The sequence below is a fragment of the Mustelus asterias genome, chromosome 6 (assembly GCF_964213995.1).
Source record: "Mustelus asterias chromosome 6, sMusAst1.hap1.1, whole genome shotgun sequence".
Lineage (NCBI taxonomy): Eukaryota > Metazoa > Chordata > Chondrichthyes > Carcharhiniformes > Triakidae > Mustelus > Mustelus asterias.
Window position 1 is genome coordinate 47,948,574 of NC_135806.1, and position 18,629 is coordinate 47,967,202.

Sequence of the window (18,629 nt, forward strand, 5' to 3'; positions counted from 1 at the left end):
AAGGCCAAAATCAGCATTGAACCAATTGTTCAACTAAGCTTTTACTTTAGAAAGGTCATAACAGAAGGGACCATTCAGCCCACTGAACCCAAGTGGCTTTCTATAGCAATCTGGTTTATTTCCCTCAAGTACCCATCCAATTTCCTTTGAAATCACTGATCATCTCTGCTGGCAGCAAACTCCAGGTCATTACCATTCACTGTTTAAGTTCAAATCTGCATCTCACTCAAAACCTTTTAACCTGCTAGTTCTTCTACAGTCATCTTTTTTCATCCATCTTGTCCAAACCTGCTAACACACCCATTACATCTCACCTCGATAGCCTTTGCGCCAAGAACAACCCCAGCTTCTCCAACTAAACTGTCACCAAATTACTTAACCCTCTTGAATCATGTTAAATCACATCTTGCACCCTCTCAAGGACATTCTTCCTAAAGTGTGGTGCCCAGCATTGGACAAAATCACTGACCTAAACAACTTCAGCACAACTTGCTTTTCAATGAAACCCAAAAGCCTATATGCTTTGCCAATTACTCTCAACATGCGATGCCATCTTCACCTGGTCCCACATGAGCAGCTCTCCAGGGCAGCGAGTCCCTTGTTCCCCCCCCCCCACAAAAGAAAAAGGACACCTCTGCACAAGAGCACCCTCCAGATTTCCTTCTTGGTCCCTGCACAATTGGCTTTCTCAGCCCCTGTCCCCACACACTTTAGAACTGTACTATATAGGTCCATATTGTCCCTCCCAAGCCCTTGCACCAAAATGCATCATCTAATACTTGTATTATAATTCTGCCACTTGTGCTTTCTATAGTCAATTGGCATCATCCTCACTATTTGCCACATCTTCAGGCTTGTTATCTAGAACAATTTCCTAGTCTCTCCCCAGGGGAAAATTTGTAATATAATTGGGACATTTTCTCTATGGCATTATTACAAGTTGTTCCATTTGTCGCTTAAAATAAGTAATGTGTTTGGTGATTGAAAACATCCATCAGACACCAGAAAAATCAAAAAAGATTACATGCAACTACAAGAATAAGTGATGAAGCATACGATAGCCCTTTCACTACACACGGAGAATTACTCGTCGGGTGAAACCTATCTTTTAAACAAGTGTTGGGGTGGGAAAGAAATTGAGGCCCTGCTTGGAGGAAGAAAAGCCAGTATCATGAAATTTGAGGCCTGTAAGGCAAACTTTGCCAAGCTCCAGTGCTTATTGTTCATAAGTATCAGTAGAGGGCGAGGGGAGAAACTTACTCTCAAAAGCTATTGACATGTGTCTCTGACGTCAGCTGCAGAGTATCAATGGGAGAATGCACTAGGCTTTGCACTTGGAGGCAGATTAGGCCTTCCAAGCACAAAACAATAAGTGAAGGAAGAATTACTTGCAGAGGGGCCACCTGAAAGATCAAGGTCGGAGTACTGGATGCCAATATTGTACCATGTGAAAAAGGAAGCACGTCCAGTGTGGGGAAAGCCACGTACTAACTGCAAGAAGCTTAATCACTTTGTGGTAAGTGAAACAACATGGCTGCTAGAAAAATGGCAGATGACCAACACAACATATTGAACACATTGGCATTCCCAAGTCTCAGAAATGGTTTGAGACTACTGGAATGACAGCTGCAGGAGGAGATCAAGTGTCAGATACGCATGTACAACATCAAGACAGTGACCCAAAATGAAGCCCAAGGTAAAGTTAAGGCTGTATGATGGAACACTGCTCACCCCCAAGAGGGCAAACAGAACAGAGAGCTCAATGGGAAGAATGAAGATGTGCAGTTGCAAATCAAACACCAAGTGAAATCCACTCAATTCAGCTGAAACAAGTCCAGACTGTTAACCCTCCATTGCATCAGAGGTTTACACTACTTTGTACGACAAAGCAATTAACCGCTTAACAAATCTTAAGAAATTACAAAGATGTTTTCATGAGTCTTGGATGTCTTCCTGGTGACTATCACCTTAAAATAGATGAGAGCATGAAACCAAGTCAGCATCTTGAAGTTTCAGCTGCCTTAGTTCTGCCTGAAAGACAAGGTAGAAAAGATGGAGGAACAGGAAAGTGACAACTCCTACAGATTGGATTAGCGGCATGATAAAGTGAAACAACTAGGAAAGCTGAATGTATGCACAGGTCCAAAGGGTCTCTATAAAGCTTTGACGAGATCTCCTGACCTTGTGTCAATGAAGGCATTTACCATAACTTACCGGAAAAGGTCTTTATTGCTCTGGGTATGAAGGATGGACACTGGCAAAAGTAGTTGGATGAAAGCAGCAGTTTTCAGATTAGGCGCTGATGTCATTTCGGATTTTTACTGCTCCAGAAAACTGCGCCGACAACATGGAGATAGTCAATATGTTCTCCAGGAGTGGAGGTGACCATGGATGATCTGCTAGTCTATGGGTCATAGAATCATAGAAACCCTACAGTGCAGAAGGAGGCCATTCGGCCCATCGAGTCTGCACCGACCACAATCCCACCCAGGCCCCCACCCCCACATATTTACCCGCTAATCCCTCTAACCTACACATCTCAGGACTCTAAGGGGCAATCAACCTAACCCGCACATCTTTGGAGAAACAATTGAAAGCAGGCCATGATCAGAATCTAGTGAGACTGCTGAAAAGAGCTCACCTGATGAACCTGAAGTAGAAGAAACTGCAACAGGTCATGTAATGATAGCGAAAGAGCGTGGCCTGATCCTGATGAGTGCTGTAGCAGAGATGCAGCAACCAGACTTGAAGGCAGTACAACAATTTGTTGCATTTGTGAACTACCTAGGAAGCTTTTTGTCCACTGGTCAAGAGTATGAACCTCCATGCAAGCTCACAAGATGTTCAATAGTTTTGAGGAATAGAACAAGCAGCTTTCAGTCACATCAAACTAGTGATGATGACGCCAGTGCCGAGGTACCATGGTCACTCTGAAGTGAGATGCCAACGAGAGGACTTGGAGCAACCCTTCTGCAGCAAGAACAACCAGTTGCATTTGCATCCAGAGTGTCAACGCGTGCTGAACAACTGCACAAGAGTAGACTGCATGCCTGATATTGTCTTTGCTTGTGAGCATTTGAATCAGTATTGTTTGGGAAACAAAATGGTAAAATTGGACTACATGTCATTTCAAAGCATCTTTTTTGTATCTATCTGCTCCATAACATCTGAAAAAGGATGTTACTTCATTTGGGGAGAAGATATCATTTGAAATTACAGCAGGGGAAACAAATGTACATTGCATGGCACTTCCTTTGAAGGAAATGGCACACCTTTTGAAGTAGAGTCTGAAATCTTCCAGATTTCAATGAAAAGCAACAACACAGCATGCTTGTGAGACATCAACCCAGAGACATTGAATCTGACAAGACAAGTATCTTGCTCGGATCAAGCAAATTTTGCAAGAGATGCAACTCTAAAGGACAGCCAGAAACCATCAAGGACATATCTAGTGCTATAAGAGTGTGCCCTGAACACAAATGAAGTGACTGTCCAAGATGGCATCTTGCACAAAGGAACTAGAATCATCATCCCAAAGGAGATGAGGAAAGAGATGCTTAAGAGCTATCAAGGAATCAAGTCTAGTCTTGGGAAGGCATGAGAAGTGCTCTACTGGTCAAACAGGAGCAAGGAGATAGAGAACCATATTAGTCAGTGCAGCACTTGTAGTGAACATCAATGACTCATGACATCCCAGACAGACTAAAGACTTGGCTTGGAATAAACCCTTTTCAGTTTCTTTGGAGCCATTTCATCACCATTGACTGCTACGCAGACCACAGTGTTAAATAAGCCAACATTAATGACCAGAGAGATTGTAGAATGCCTACAAGCACACTTCAGTCACTATGGTATTCCTGATATTGTGGCAAGTGACAATGGCCCTCAGTTCAGGAGTGAAGAAGAATTCAGCACATATCACTACACTATCTATCCACAGTCAAATGCAGAGGCTGAGAGAGTGGTGAAAAAAGCTAAAGAGATTTTAAAAAGTCAAGTAGATCCAACACAGGTCTGTACAAAGCAACCTTAGAGTGGAGAAGCGAGGGCATGGAAAGCAGTCCAGTTCAACGACTGTCATGCACACCAAAACTGCTCTTCCAATAGCCAAGACACTGAAGCCAGAAGTAATCAGAGACTTAGTGACAAAAATCAAACTGGAATGATAAGAAAACCAAACTTTTACTTTGATAAAGCTGCCAAGTCATTGCCAGAGTGCAAACATTCAATCCACTCAGCATCAGCCCACTTGGCAACTTGGGACCTCTGCATGAAGCTGTTACTTTGATCGTACAACATGCAAATGAACGACCAGATATACTGTAACAAGAAATATACATACAACTGGAGAAGCTACTCCTTCACAGCTGATGGCACAGATGTAAATTCACCAACTGCACAAGGAACTGAATGATCATCAGTTTCAGAGGTCAACCATTCCCCAACTCAGTGGATTAGCAGCAACTATTACTACGGCAATATCTCTTGCCGCAGCAGTGATATTTCCCAGAGAGGCAACATAACCCCAGGAATGAACAGATACTAAACAGCTCACACATATCATTAAAAAGATTGGAGTGCTTGGAAGCAGATGAAAATGGGTCAGACTGGAATGACCAGTTTCCTGTACATAGGCGATTTTAATTGTAGACCATGCAACCTCAGGCATCATCCTTGATGTATAAAGGATTGAGCAGAAGCCATTTGATCCATCACTTGAGACCTTGTGTCAGGCGTGTGCACCTGAATGTCACACCCTTAGTGGCGGTTTAGATTTGACAAGCAGTCAGGGAACAGGACAATACAATTGAGTCAAGGTCAACCAGGTAAGGAGACTTCCAATGTCACATCCTTTTGCCCTTGCATGGAATCACAAATGGCTGGAACAAAATCCACCTTCATAGCCATCAGTACCGTTTGAGGTTAAAACAGCTTTGATCTTAATCTTTGTAATGAGGTCTTGAACATATGAATTATATACATGAATTGCAACCCATTAAGAGTTAGACAGCAGTTGATTTCCTCATTATCATACAGCACCATATGACAAACCGTTGCGATTTACCCATGTCCAACAGCTATGAAGTACTTGATACAGCTGTAAGTGAGAACAAAGGCTCCCAAGAAGGATGGGCAAATTAACCATGGTACGGTGGCGTGAAAAGGCATATAGTAATGTTAAGGATGGGCAACAAATACTGGCCTAACCAACAACACATTGTATAAATATCTCTGCAGCTCCCAAAGGCAGTGCCCCTTGTCCAGTGTCAGGGTAAGGACATTTCCTCATGGTTGAAGAATTTGAAGCAGGAACAGAATGATCTAGTGGTCATGGTTCACATAGAAAGTTGCCGCCCAACAGCCCACGGGAAGTTGAGGAATGGATATGCAAGGAGATTCTGGACAGGTGTAGAAAAAAAAAACAGGGTTGTTGTAGTGGGAGACTTTAATTTCCCTTATATAGACTGGAAATCCCTTAGGGCTGGGGGTCCGGACGGGGAGGAATTTGTAAAATGTGTCCAGGAAAGTTCTTTGGAACAATATGTTGATAGTCCAACTAGAGGGGGGGCTATACTGGACCTAGTACTGGGGAATGAGCCCGGTCAGGTCAAAGTTTCAGTGGGGGAACATGTGGCAAACAGTGACCACAATTCTGTAAACTTTCGGATAGTCATGGAAAAGGATGAGTGTTGTCCTATGGGTAAGGTGCTGAATTGGGGGAAGGCTAACTACTGCAGGATTAGGTGGCTATTGATTGGGAGAGACTGTTCGAGGGTAAATCCACATCTGGCATGTGGGAGTCTTTTAAGGAGCAGTTGATAGGAGTGCAGGACAGGCATGTGCCTGCAAAAAGGACGGACAGGAAAGATAGAATTCGAGAGCAGTGGATAACCAGAGAAATTGTGGGTCTAATCAAAAAGAAAAACGAGGCATACATAAGGTCCAGGCAGCTAAAAACAGATGAAGCACTGGAGGAATACAGAGAAAGTAGAAAAGAACTCAAACATGGAGTTAGAAGGGCAAAAAGGGGTCACGAAATGTCCTTGGCAGACAGGATTAAGGAGAATCAAGGCATTTTATACATACGTTAGGAACAAGAGGGTCAGAGAAAGACCTCTCAAGAACAAAGGAGAGGAATTATGCTTAGAACCCAAGGAAGTAGGCGAGATCCTAAATGAATACTTTGCATCAGTATTCACAAAGGAGGGGGACACGTTGATTGGTAGTGTCTCAGAGGGATGTGTAGACCCGTTAGAACAAATCGCAATTACAAGGGAGGAAGTGTTAGGTGTTTTAGGAAGCATTAAGGTCGACAAATCCCCAGAGCCAGATGGCATCTGTCCTAGATTACACAGACGAGATGAAATTGCTGGGCCTTTAACAGAAATCTTTGTTTCTTCATTGGACACAGGTGAGGTCCCAGAGGATTGGAGGATAGCAAATATGGTCCCGTTATTTAAGAAGGGTAGCAAGGATAACCTGGGTAATTATAGGCCGATGAGCTTGACGTCCGTGGTAGGGAAATTGTTGGAGAAGGTTCTTAGAGATAGGATCTATACACATTTAGAACTGAATAGTCTCATTAGCTATAGACAACATGGTTTTGTACGAGGGAGGTCATGCCTCACAAATTTGGTTGAGTTTTTTTGAGGTGACAAAAATGATTGACGAGGGAAGGGCCGTGGATGTCGTCTACATGGATTTTAGTAAAGCATTTGACAAGGTCCCTCATGGCAGGCTGGTGCAAAAGGTTAAATCTCAAGGGATCAAAGGTGAGCTAGCTAGATAGGTGGAGAGCTGGCTTGGCCTTAGAAGACAGAGGGTAGCAGTGGAGGGGTCTTTTTCTGATTGGAAGTCTGTGACTAGTGGTGTTCCGCAGGGCTCTGTACTGGGACCTCTGCTGTTTGTGATATATATATATATATATATATATATATATATATGATTTGGAAGATGATGTAGCTGGTCTGATTAGTAAGTTTGCGGACGACAAAGATTGCAGGAGTTGCGGATAGTGATGAACATTGTCAGAGAATACAGCAGGATATAGATAGGCTGGAAAATTGGGCGGAGAAATGGCAGATGGAATTTAATCCAGATAAATGCGAAGTGATGCATTTTGGTAGATCTAATGCAGGGGGGAGCGATACAATAAATGGCAGAACCATCAGGAGTATAGATACACAGAGGGATCTGGGTGTGCAAGTCCACAGATCATTAAAGGTGGCAGCACAGGTGGAAAAGGTGGTGAAGAAGGCATATGGCATGCTTGCCTTTATTGGACGGGGCATAGAGTATAAAAGTTGGCATATGATGTTGCAGTTATATAGGACGTTGGTTAGGCCACATTTGGAATATTGCATCCAGTTCTGGTCGCCACACTACCAGAAGGACGTGGAGGTTTTGGAGAGAGTGCAGAAAAGGTTTACCAGGATGTTGCCTGTTATTAGCTATGAGGTGAGATGGAGTAAACTAGGGTTGTTCCGGAGATTGAGGGGCGACCTAATAGAAGTTTATAAAATTATGAAGGGCATAGATAGGGTGAACAGTTGGAAGCTTTTTAGTAGCTTTCAAGTTCAAAGTAAGGGGGGAGGGGGCAAGGTTCAATACAGATATGCGGGGGACTTTTTTTTTTAAACAGAGGGTGGTGGGGGCCTGGAATGCACTACCAAGCAAGGTGGTTGAGGCAGACACGCTCGGATCATTTAAGACTTATCTAGATAGCCACATGAACAGACTGGGAATAGAGGGATACAAACGGATGGTCTAGTTAGGAACACATTATCGGTGCAGGCTTGGAGGGCCGAAGGGTCTGGTCCTGTGCTGTATTGTTCTTTCGAACCAATGACTAGGTAATAGGAATAAGATTCTGCTGAGCGAATGTGAAGCTAGGGTCCAAATTCTTTTAAAATCTCAAAGGTAATACCAGGGCGGCACGGTAACACAGTGGTTAGCACTGCTGCTTTACAGCTCCAGGGACCTGCGTTTGATTCCCGGCTTTGGTCACTGTCTGTGCAGAGTTTGCACATTCTCCCCGTGTCTGCGTGGGTTTCCTCTGGGTGCTCCGGTTTCCTCCCACCAGTCCAAAGATGTGCAGGTTAGGTTGATTGGCCATGCTAAAATTGCCCCTAGTGTCCGGAGATGCGTAGGTTAGAGGGATTAGTGGGTAAATGTGTAGGAATATGGGGGTAGGGCCTGGGTGGGATTGTGGTCGGTGCAGACTCGAAGGGCCGAATGGCCTCTTTCTGTACTGTAAGTTTTCTATGGATTCTAATTTCTATCGAAGCTATGTGCCAACTGACTGAAGGGACAAAATGTATAGTCAAAAACCGGAATGCGAGGCAGAGGTTTCAATTCATGAGGTCCTCGCTAGTAAGGAAAGTGGTTGCTGTTCCATTGGGATGGACCTCACTTGGCCATGACCAATGTGCAGGTGAAATCAAGTAAGTCGGGCAGCTGCCAAGACTATAATAAGGGATGGGGAGGAAAGGTTAACACTGAAAAAAGTTTGTAGAGCAGAGTAACAAGTTTTTTTTAAAAATCAAGCGTCGTCTCAGGCAGAGACAAGCTTCAATAAAGGCAACATGGTCATGTCTGAAAACGGAATGCACAAACATTTCTAACAAGATAGATTATCACAAATCAAGATCAAGTAGGTTTGATCTTGGAGGAACACGATTGCAAAATGATCAAAATATAGATCCAAATATTTCAGGGTATTTCAGTTTCAGAAAAGATCAGCAGAATGGAAAAGGTGATAAAGGTGAGAAAGGATATTAGTCCCTAGAAGGGGGGGGGGGGGTGGCAAAAAAAAAAAAAAATCAGGATGTAGAAATATTTTTGAAGTAGTTAAAAAATAGCAAGGACAGAAAACATTGGCCTTACCAAGTGTTATAGAATACAAAAATTGGCAAATTAGAGGCGCCATTAATGGGGGTTATACAAAAGGGGATGGGTGGGGGGTTCTAATCTTCATACAGACTGGATGAAGAAAACTGGCAGAAGTAACCTGGAGATCAAGTTCATAAAATGCATCTGAGCTTTCTAGAACAAAAGAACCAACTGGGGAACAAACTGCTTTAAATCTATTATGTAATGTGATGGGTATTATAATTAACAATTGTGGTTTACCTATTGTCAACCCTATTACCTCAGCCTCAAAAATCACTTTTTTTGGACCATCAGACTCTCCCACCCCTGCCCCCCTTTTCCAGTCATTTTACATCAGCCTCAATTTCTCATGCCGCAAATGGATGCTTCACTTACCAGTACCTTAACTGGGTGCAAGAGATCAAACAGATGATCTGAGCTGTGTTAAACAGGAGTTTGAGAGATGCTGTACAAGCAAAGATGACAATCACCCACTCTGCAGTGGTTCACTTGCTTTTCTATTCTGCATAGAAGTCGACCCCCATTTTGTGGGGTTTTGAGGCTTCAAAAGGACAGTCTAGAAGCAGATATCTAGAGTAGTAATCTTTTAGGAGGAACTATCTGGGGAAGAGCAATAATGAAGAATTTCCCATCATTGAACTCAAATGACAGGACATCAGAAATTGGTGTTCAATTTAAACAAAAGCTAGTTACATAGGTATGAGGGACAAGTTGCCTAATGAAGATGTGATGCTTATAAGCAATGACAACCTTTTCAGAAATTACTCTTAAATCTTCACTTTGAGGAATTAAAAACAAAGGAAAAAGTGATACTAGTTAAGAATATGAAAGGAAATGGCTTGCAATGTCGCCAAAACATAGCAAACATGACTGGGAGAGTTTTTAGAATTAGCAGATGATCACCAAGAAGTTAATGGGAGAAAAACAATAATAAACAAGCAGAAAATATAACAGATCAGAAGCACTTCAAAAGTATCAAAAAAAGGATTGAAAGCAAACAGGTCCCTCAAGAAGCAGAGAGAGAGGAGAAATTATAATAGGGAATAAGGAAATGGCAGATGTGTTATATTTGTAACCATCCTCAAAGTAGGCAGAAGACATTCTGGAAATAGTGAGGGGAAAAAAAGGATCTAATGAGAGCAATGATCTTAAAAGGAAAATGAACTAAAAGCCAAGTCATCTGCTCCAGATATCCTACATCTAGCTTTAAGAGAGGTAGCTGTAGAGATGGTACATGCATTGGCTTCGATTTGCAGGTTCTTGAGATTCTAGATTGGTTCCATTGGATTAAAGGCAAATATTCCCACCTGGAATAGTGAGGTAGAGAGAATCAATTGATCAGATAACCCCAGATTTATCACAGGGAAAACTCTGGAATCTACTAGGAGCATGGATACTTTGAAAATCAATGGAGCTTAATAGGATGGAGGGTTATAGGTAGGTCTAGAAGGTAGGGATGTGTTCGGCACAACTTGTGGGCCGAAGGGCCTGTTTGTGCTGTAGTTTTTCTATGTTTCTTCTATTAGAAAGTGTCAACATTGTTCCCCAAAATGGAAAACATTTTCAAATCTATTGAGAGCAACCAGCAGAATAGATAGATGGGCAAGTATACTGTATTTTGATTTTTAAAACAGGCATGAGATAACATGCCACAGAAGGTTAACAGTATTAAAGTTTATTTATTTAGTGTCACAAGTAGGCTTATATTAACATTGCAATGAAGCTAGTGAAAATCCCCTAGTCACCACACTCTGGCACCTGTTCAAATTTAGCATAGCCAATGCACCTAACCAGCACGTCTTTTGGACTGTGGGAGGAAACCAGAGAAAACGTCATGCAGACATGAACAACATGCAGACTCTGCGCAGACAGTGGCCCAAGCTGGGAATTGACCCTGGACCCCTGGCACCATGAGGCAGTGGTGCTAACCATTGTGCCACCATGCTGATTGTTTTCAAAACTCGTATTGCCCCAAACAGAAAAACAGTAGGAATAAAGGTAATTTTCAGGTTACAACATGGAACGATGCTGCAAAGATCAGAGCTTGGGTCTCAGCTATTTAGAAAATGTGTAAATGAAAGGACTATGTGCCTGTTGCTGACAATACAAAACTAGGCAGAAGAACATAAAGCTATAAATATGCCACTTTGCCCACTCAAATAATATGGGGAAAAGTATTATTTTGGTAGTTGCTCTTCTTAAAAAAAGTGTATGGCGCTCACAGGGATTTGGGTGCCTTTGTATACGAATCAAAATTAATGTAGTGAAGGGTAGCAATGTAATGGTCATAGTTCAGTCCCAAAGAAGATTAAATTAAGAGTTCCCACAAGGGGAGGGAGAGGGGAGGCGAGTGAAGCATGTTTGAAATGTAGTCACCGTTGTCAGAACAGTATTGTAACAGTCAAAAATATACGTAAAAGTCTGAAGAACAAATGTAATTTAAAAAGGCATATTTGCCAGAAACTACATTGCGCTTCCAAGCTGAAGACAGTGGAACCCAAATTTAACAGTGGATGCAATAATGGGACTCAAATCTATGACTGCAAAAGTAGACAAGTGTTTGAAAATAGAATTCTGGAGATGAGCAGTGTTGATAAAGTCTAATTGCATGACAGATCATAAAGCAGAACCTAATAAACCAATGAAAATTATTCTTGTAACAAATCAGTGGGGGGAAAACAATAGAGCTGCCTCAATATTTAAAGAATCACAAGGTCTGTAATAAGAAAACTACCAATATGTTGAATAATGGAAACACAAGCAGTAGAGTAATACACCACCCAAGCAATGTGGAACTCGAACGAGAAAGCAAGGGGCATTTTGGTTGCATACAAGTTTAAGGATAAGGATGGAGAGGCCATAATCTTGTGTGGAAAACAAAATGGCATGTGGACCAGTGATCCACCTTCTGCAACATAAATTACAAAGCAGTCAATTGGTCAGAGGTCTGCACCTGCACGAGTAAATGTCAAGTTCTCCCTATTGACAAGTGCTGACAAAAACATTGTTCAAAAGTTGTGATGAAATGCAATGCAGGGCACACATGTTAATGGGTGGTGTGGGGGTCAATTAGATGGATAGCTGGTTAGTGATGCAGAGTAATGCCAAGAGTGTGGGTTCAGTTCCCCAACCAGCTGAGGTTATTCACAAAGAGTCTGCCTTCTTAACCTTGCTCCTTACCCGAGGTGTGGTGATCCTCAGTTTAAATCACCACCAGTCCACTCTTCCCCCCCCCTCAAAAAGGGGAGAGCAGCCTATGGTCATCTGGTACTATGGTGACTTTATCTTTACACTTCTGTTCATAAGGCTGACTGGGAAACTGCTTGTACCACTGGTCAGTCTCTATATTAAAACATAGAAATTGGAAAATTGATCCACTTACTAGAGGTCAGAGCCCACAACAGGAATGGTGACAAACTGAATAGAAAATTTCACATTGCAGCTGCATTGGGCAAATATGGAAAGTGTATAATCAAACATCGTGGTAAATGGGAAACAAAGTTTGAGGACCGAAATAAATGCCCCACTTAAAAACAAATGTACAAATATCTGGTAGCAACACTTAGACTAGCAATTTATCAGGTCATTTCCATGAGCTGTTATGGAAAGTTTGAATCTTTAAATTCACATTTCTGGATTGCCAATATACTTGTGTAGCACGCATGCTTGTTTGTGCACAGGCCTTTTAAATGTTTGGAACACATTTGGTAAGGGGCAGGCTTATGCACAGCCTGCATAGGAACTTTCAACTGGAGAAGAAATAATGGTTGGAATAAAGGTCTGACAAGCAATATTTTGCTCGTCATTTTGGTGGTTGTGATTACAGTGGCGATTTTGAGCCTGTGTTTGCCGCTCTGATCTCAGTGGAACTGGGCTTTGTTAGTGTTGGGGCCCATCCCCCCTCACATCACAGCATGAAACAACACTATACATTTTTTGGTCAGATTTCCCCCTACATTTCTAATGATTACTACATACAAATGGACTACGTAAAAACTAAAAACCAGGAAGAATAACTAAAAGGGAACTTCGGAATTAAAGTTTGGAAATATATATATTGCAGTACTCGGCCTTTTAAGCTTTGAAAAAAATTAAATCCTTAGCACATTGTATTTTGTATCGCCAAATGTGAAGCATGCCTAGAAGGAATTGTAAATCAGATGTAAAAAGGTTGCATCTAAAAATGGAAAAACTTGGATAAAGCAGGTATCCATAATCTAGTTACTTTTTTTGTTTAAAATGTTGTGCAAGGGATCAGTTAAATGCAATTTCTGACCTTTAATTTGTGCCAAACTGCTCGTCTGACATCTGGTCTTGGATGAGCTGCAATTTCCTCCATCTAAACAGTAAAAAGTTCAAAGCCATCATTTTCAGCCCTTGGCTGAAACACTGTTCCCTCAGCACCAACTCCATTCCTCCCACTTCACCGCGTCACCCTTCCCTCCACACCTCTCCAACTTAAAACAGACTTGTTGCAACCTCAAGCTGAACTCTGATCCAATATTTTCTCCATCACAGAAACGGTCTACTTTCAGCTCAACAACAACACGTCTCACCCCATGGACTTCCCTTCCATCAGTCTCCAAGCCTCCTTCAGTAAAGATCAGCTTATGCAAAACTACGCTGCCTGCATCCTATGATAAAAATAAATCCCACTATTGCATCCACACTTCTCATTGATCTATATTTGTTCCCAGTTCATTACCTCAAATTTGTTCATTTCAATCACGGTCTCACATATTCCCATCTCCAACCTACACCAGTCCAAACTTCTGACAGACATTCTCTCTTTTCACTCCAACGGCAACTATGCTTTCAGCTGCCTAGCGTCACACTTCATTCTCTCCTCAAATTCCATCTCTGGCCACTTTTTTGGTCACTTCGTATCTATTTTTGGTGTCTTTTTCCACATGCCACGTGGGATGATTATACACATTAAGATGCTATAGAAATACAAAATTGCTGGAAAAGCAAATATTTTCTAATGAATTGACATTCAATAATGATGGCTGACAAACAAAACTACTTCAGTGGCAAATAGGAGGGAGCAAAGCAAAATGATAAGAGTTTGTAGAATGCAGTTCAGCATTTTGGCTGGATTGTGTTTCATACCAACTTGTTTACATGGTAATGAGATCAGATCTGCAAATCAACACTGCGCTGGACTGATACTAACTGCAAAGGAGACCCAAATGAAGCAGATAAAACTATTGTTGATTTACTGCTATGCCTGGGTTTAGAAAGCCTAAGTCACGACTTTAAGAACAAAGAGGCACCAGCAAATTTGAAATTCTAAGAATACTTGGAACAAAGAGCTATTTGCCCCATCAATACTAACTGATGCTTTCATAATCCATGTATATGACCTCGCTATCAAGATATTACAACTTGACTCATGCCCAGCACGATAGTTTGTTGTCCAGTTTCTGGGCCAAGATTTAAAATGCTTATTAGACATTCCACATATCTGCTGTCCTACATACAAGAAATAGGAGGCGGCTATTCGGCCCTTCAAGTTCCCCATTCAATAAGATAAATTGCAGATTCTTTACTTCACTTCCATCTTCTGACATTATCCCCATATTGGTAAGTTTTGAATTTAGAACCGGGAGACCATGCAACATCCTGATTGAGAAAATTTAGGCAAGAAATGGCTACAAGCAAAGGTGAGAGTTAAACAAATGTGAAGCAATACAGTTTAGCCACACATTGCTACCTTGCACCTCCTTGGGAGCCAGTTTGATTACTATTCAATGAGTTTAAACATTTTTTATTCTCCTGTAAATTGATAGCAGCAAGCATGCAGTTAAGTTACTTCAAGCTTACATTTTTTTCTATATTTAGATAAATTTGGCCAGTCATATACACCAGTCAGACAGAAGTTAGAATAAGGAAATACAAACAAATGGTACTAGCATTCTGTTCCATCATACCTTCTAGACATGCATCTTTACAGATGCTTCAAAAGTATTTTGCAATATTATTGACAAAACTCAATTATCCCAACTTGTGTTTTAGTTGTATGGCCAAATAACCATGGATAAACCTGCTTGCTGCAATGTATTGGGTAAACAACATACAAGAGAAATGCACAAGGATTGCTGAATCTACTTTTAAAAAGTGGGAGCTTCAGTTTTTGTTTGAAGCAATTTAATAATTCAGCTGTCTTCTTTTAAAATACATCTCCCTTCAGGTCACAGGTAGCCAAAGGCAGTGATTTAGCAACCCTAATACAACAATTCACCCACCTGTTGTAATGGAGAAAAATCAACTACAGGAAAGTTACAAGTTATTCGCTAAAGTTGAATTATTTACTTAAGGAAGCAGCCCTCAAAATGTACTGCACTGCTGAATTTATCACTTGTGTTTTCTTCCCCCTCCAAAGCCCTTTTAAAATAGACTTGCTGTACTTGTGAACAGAGATCGAGGTACTGCATCCTGTCCTTTGAAAACTATTGTACGCAATTTCTTTCTCTCCCTTCCCCCTCCCCAAACACCCCCTTCAGTGGATTAACGGTATCCATGCTGAAACTTACTAACCTTCATCCCACCATCTTCTCATTTTTACTGACCAGCATAAAAGTTTATTCAGTACAACAGTATTGAAGTATTGCAGTTTCAATTGCAGCCCCTTTTACTGGGAGGAACCACTGTCTCAGCTTGTTTTGTTCCCCCCCCCCCCGCCCCAAAAAAAGTCAGTCATGCAGTTTTTTTGCAAGTTTTCTCCTGTATCTGTTATAGGTGTATTTTAAAAACAAATGCATCGATCAGTAGGCATTGCGTTGGACCATTTATACACACATACACAATTTGTTAATTTGGTAATTTTAAGACTGGTAACAAACTCCAGGCAAAACCAGCAGCGGTGGCTGGGCTATGCTGGGAAGAGACAAGGTGATGGGCATGATTTCTAATTATTTAAATATCAAATTATTTCTATCTGGCTGTCTACTCAAAGGAATAGCAGCAGAATTAATTGGATTGAACAATGTGATTGCTTCATTATAGTGCATGCCGTGTTGTGGATGGTATTTTCAACTGGGTGCTCGATTGCTTGGTTCACAGTTGGTTATTCATTGCTTATTTGTACTTTTAATTAACCTTCAGTCAACTGGATATTTATAAACTTAAAAACACTTATTATACCAGAGGCTACAAACCAGGTGTGATGTGAAGTGAAACACTTCATCTGGTACTTCAAACTTTGATGACTAATAGTTGCTCTCAGCTCAAGAGTCAAATTCCACATCCAATTTAGGAGCACTTATTTTTGTAGTGAAGAAGCCATTGGTATGGTACTGAATGGCAAGGAAATACTACCATCACATTCAAGTGTGTAACCAAAACACCTCAAGGGGCAAAACTAGCATAATGCTGGTGCAGAATCCATGCAAAACCCCCTACAACTCACTGCAAACTCTCCTCACTTTTTCAGAAAGCAGTTTCCCTTTCTGCAAAAGAATTGCTCCTGTGAAAGAAAGAGCTATCAGCTGATTGTATCGATGCCTACTTCAGTATTGGGACCTTGGAGTCTGATCTAGCTAAGCAAGCAATAGCGAGACAGTAGCCATTTAAAACAAGTTTATTTACTACAAGCAGCTTTCAATATCTGAAAGTTTAAAATGAATTACAGGTAGGTGGCAGGACAATCACCACATTTCACAGAGCGAGGACACTGCCCAGCAGTGTGATTCCACTCTGCAGCACTGCTATTGCATTTCAGGACCATGACCCTGCGAACAAGTGTTGAGAGAGAATGAGGTTAAAGGCAAGAAAATGATTTAACTTCATATTTGGATCAGTGGAGGGAGTTCAATGTGTTTCGGATGGTCATGTGCACTGAAATACAAAAATGAAGTCAATTTTCCTTCCTGCAAGAGGACCAGCTATTTGCAGGAAGCACAGCATTGGTTAGGACAATTGATTTCTTCATGGATAAGGGACAGTTGTTTGTCAGATTTCCTAATGCACCAGAAACAAGCAGAATAAGGTTAGATTATTGGGCAGGCAGAAAAAACAGGGGGAAAAAAAAAGAGAAAATGGAAATGTCCATGCAGACTTTTACAATTCTCAAACATCTAGATGACAGCAACTCATTTGTCCAGAATGAAAGTTGGAAAAATATTTTTAAATGAAGTCAATGCTAGAAAATATTTTAGATTGTGATCATCGTCAGGCCATTGGGATAGTGACAGGCAAGGCCAATTGGACTTCTGGAGAGTTGAAGTTGTCCAAATTAAAAACTGCATCAATAAGAGCGTAATGATTTTAACAGGCCAGTAGATGTCCTGAAGTGTTCCTGAATCCCAAGATTTCCTACGAACCAATGGACACTGCACAGTTATGTCACAACCAATCAGTAAGTCTTCATATTCTTGCATCCTGGATTTTGCTGTTGAGTTCTCTAATCTGTTCACCCTGTACACCAAATGATCATGAGTAAACTTCATTGTTGTGAATTGCAGCCTAAAAGCAAGGAAGCATCCCCTTAAAATGATCAAGGTGCAGTAACTTCCAGTACTACACAAGCCATGTGGAATGGTGGCCAGCATGGAAATACCAGCTGAACATCCATAATGTTTGAATAGTGATCAAATATTTCTGTCACCGGTCAAGGCCACAGAACTGGGTATTGGAAAGATCCCTTAATATACAGATAGTCTTGACTAGAAATGCAAATTACCTAATCACATTGTACTTTTCTGTGGGAATCAGGTTTGAATCTCAAATCGCATTGCACTGAACAGTACTTCCCCCAGATCTGCACCTAATCCCAATTTTAGTTGGTCAATACCAGTCAGCTGAGGAAATAATTTGAAGCCCCTCTACTCCTGGTGCCTTGCTTGAGAGCTGAAGGTACAAGAGGTCACCTACCTGCTTTAGCCAACAATGCATGGCAGATTCATTGAAGATGGAATATAACGACCTCAAATTCTAACCAAAGATTTTACATCAGATCAAGAGAAATTCAAGTTCAGTGTGCAAACAACGTAGCAGCCAAATCTTCGCAGGTTTACCTTTATTGTTTTGGTTTGAAGTCTGAGACCATTTAATGTGTTGATGGCTTTTTCAGCATCCTTTGGGTCCACATAGTTTACAAACCCATAGCCAAGACTCTGACCTGCAGTGAAGTAAACAGTATTGAAGTTAGTTGTGCACTCATTGTCATTTCTATATTAACAGCATAAGTGGACTGTCAAATCACTGCACATTCCAATCACCTCTCCAAACTAACGTTAACTTTGTAGTACATTACAGAAGGCAGTCATTCAACATTGTTAGACCCAATTAAACTGTTTTGAGAATTAGTCTCTCAAACCCAAGACAGTTTAACAATGAATTCTCAAAAATATGCAGACAAGAAAACTGGCATCATTGAAAATGACCATGAAGCAGAATTATAGTAAAGCCCCTTTAAGGAAGGAAACCTGCCGTCCCTTACCTAGTCTGCCTTATGTGCAACTTCAGACCTGCATCAACATGGACGGACTTTAAACGGTGCCCAAGCAAAATAGTTATTGCCACCACCTTCAGGGAAACTGGAGATAGGCAATAAATGCTAGCCTGGTCAGTACTGACCACTTCAAAAAACAATTAAGGATCGTACAACTCCAATCAAATCTTGAACTTATCTTCTGTAGAGTTTACTGTTTTCCCTCCTAGTCCTAGAGTAGCCTGGACCAAGGCCAAAGATTTGGCATTTTTGTAAAAGATCTTGCATAATCACAACTGTTCCT

General features: G+C 41.3%; 1 protein-coding gene across 8 annotated transcripts in view; it reads right to left on the reverse strand.

The window, feature by feature from the left end:
* elavl2 (ELAV like neuron-specific RNA binding protein 2) overlaps positions 1 to 18,629 on the reverse strand; it is a 57,258-nt gene that overhangs the window by 22,723 nt on the left and 15,906 nt on the right. For all 8 annotated transcript variants that reach the window (XM_078215375.1, XM_078215374.1, XM_078215373.1 and 5 more), the window contains exon 3: positions 17,910 to 18,013. In XM_078215375.1, the coding sequence (XP_078071501.1) occupies positions 17,910 to 18,013 (104 nt within the window). The remainder of the gene's footprint in view (positions 1 to 17,909; positions 18,014 to 18,629) is intronic.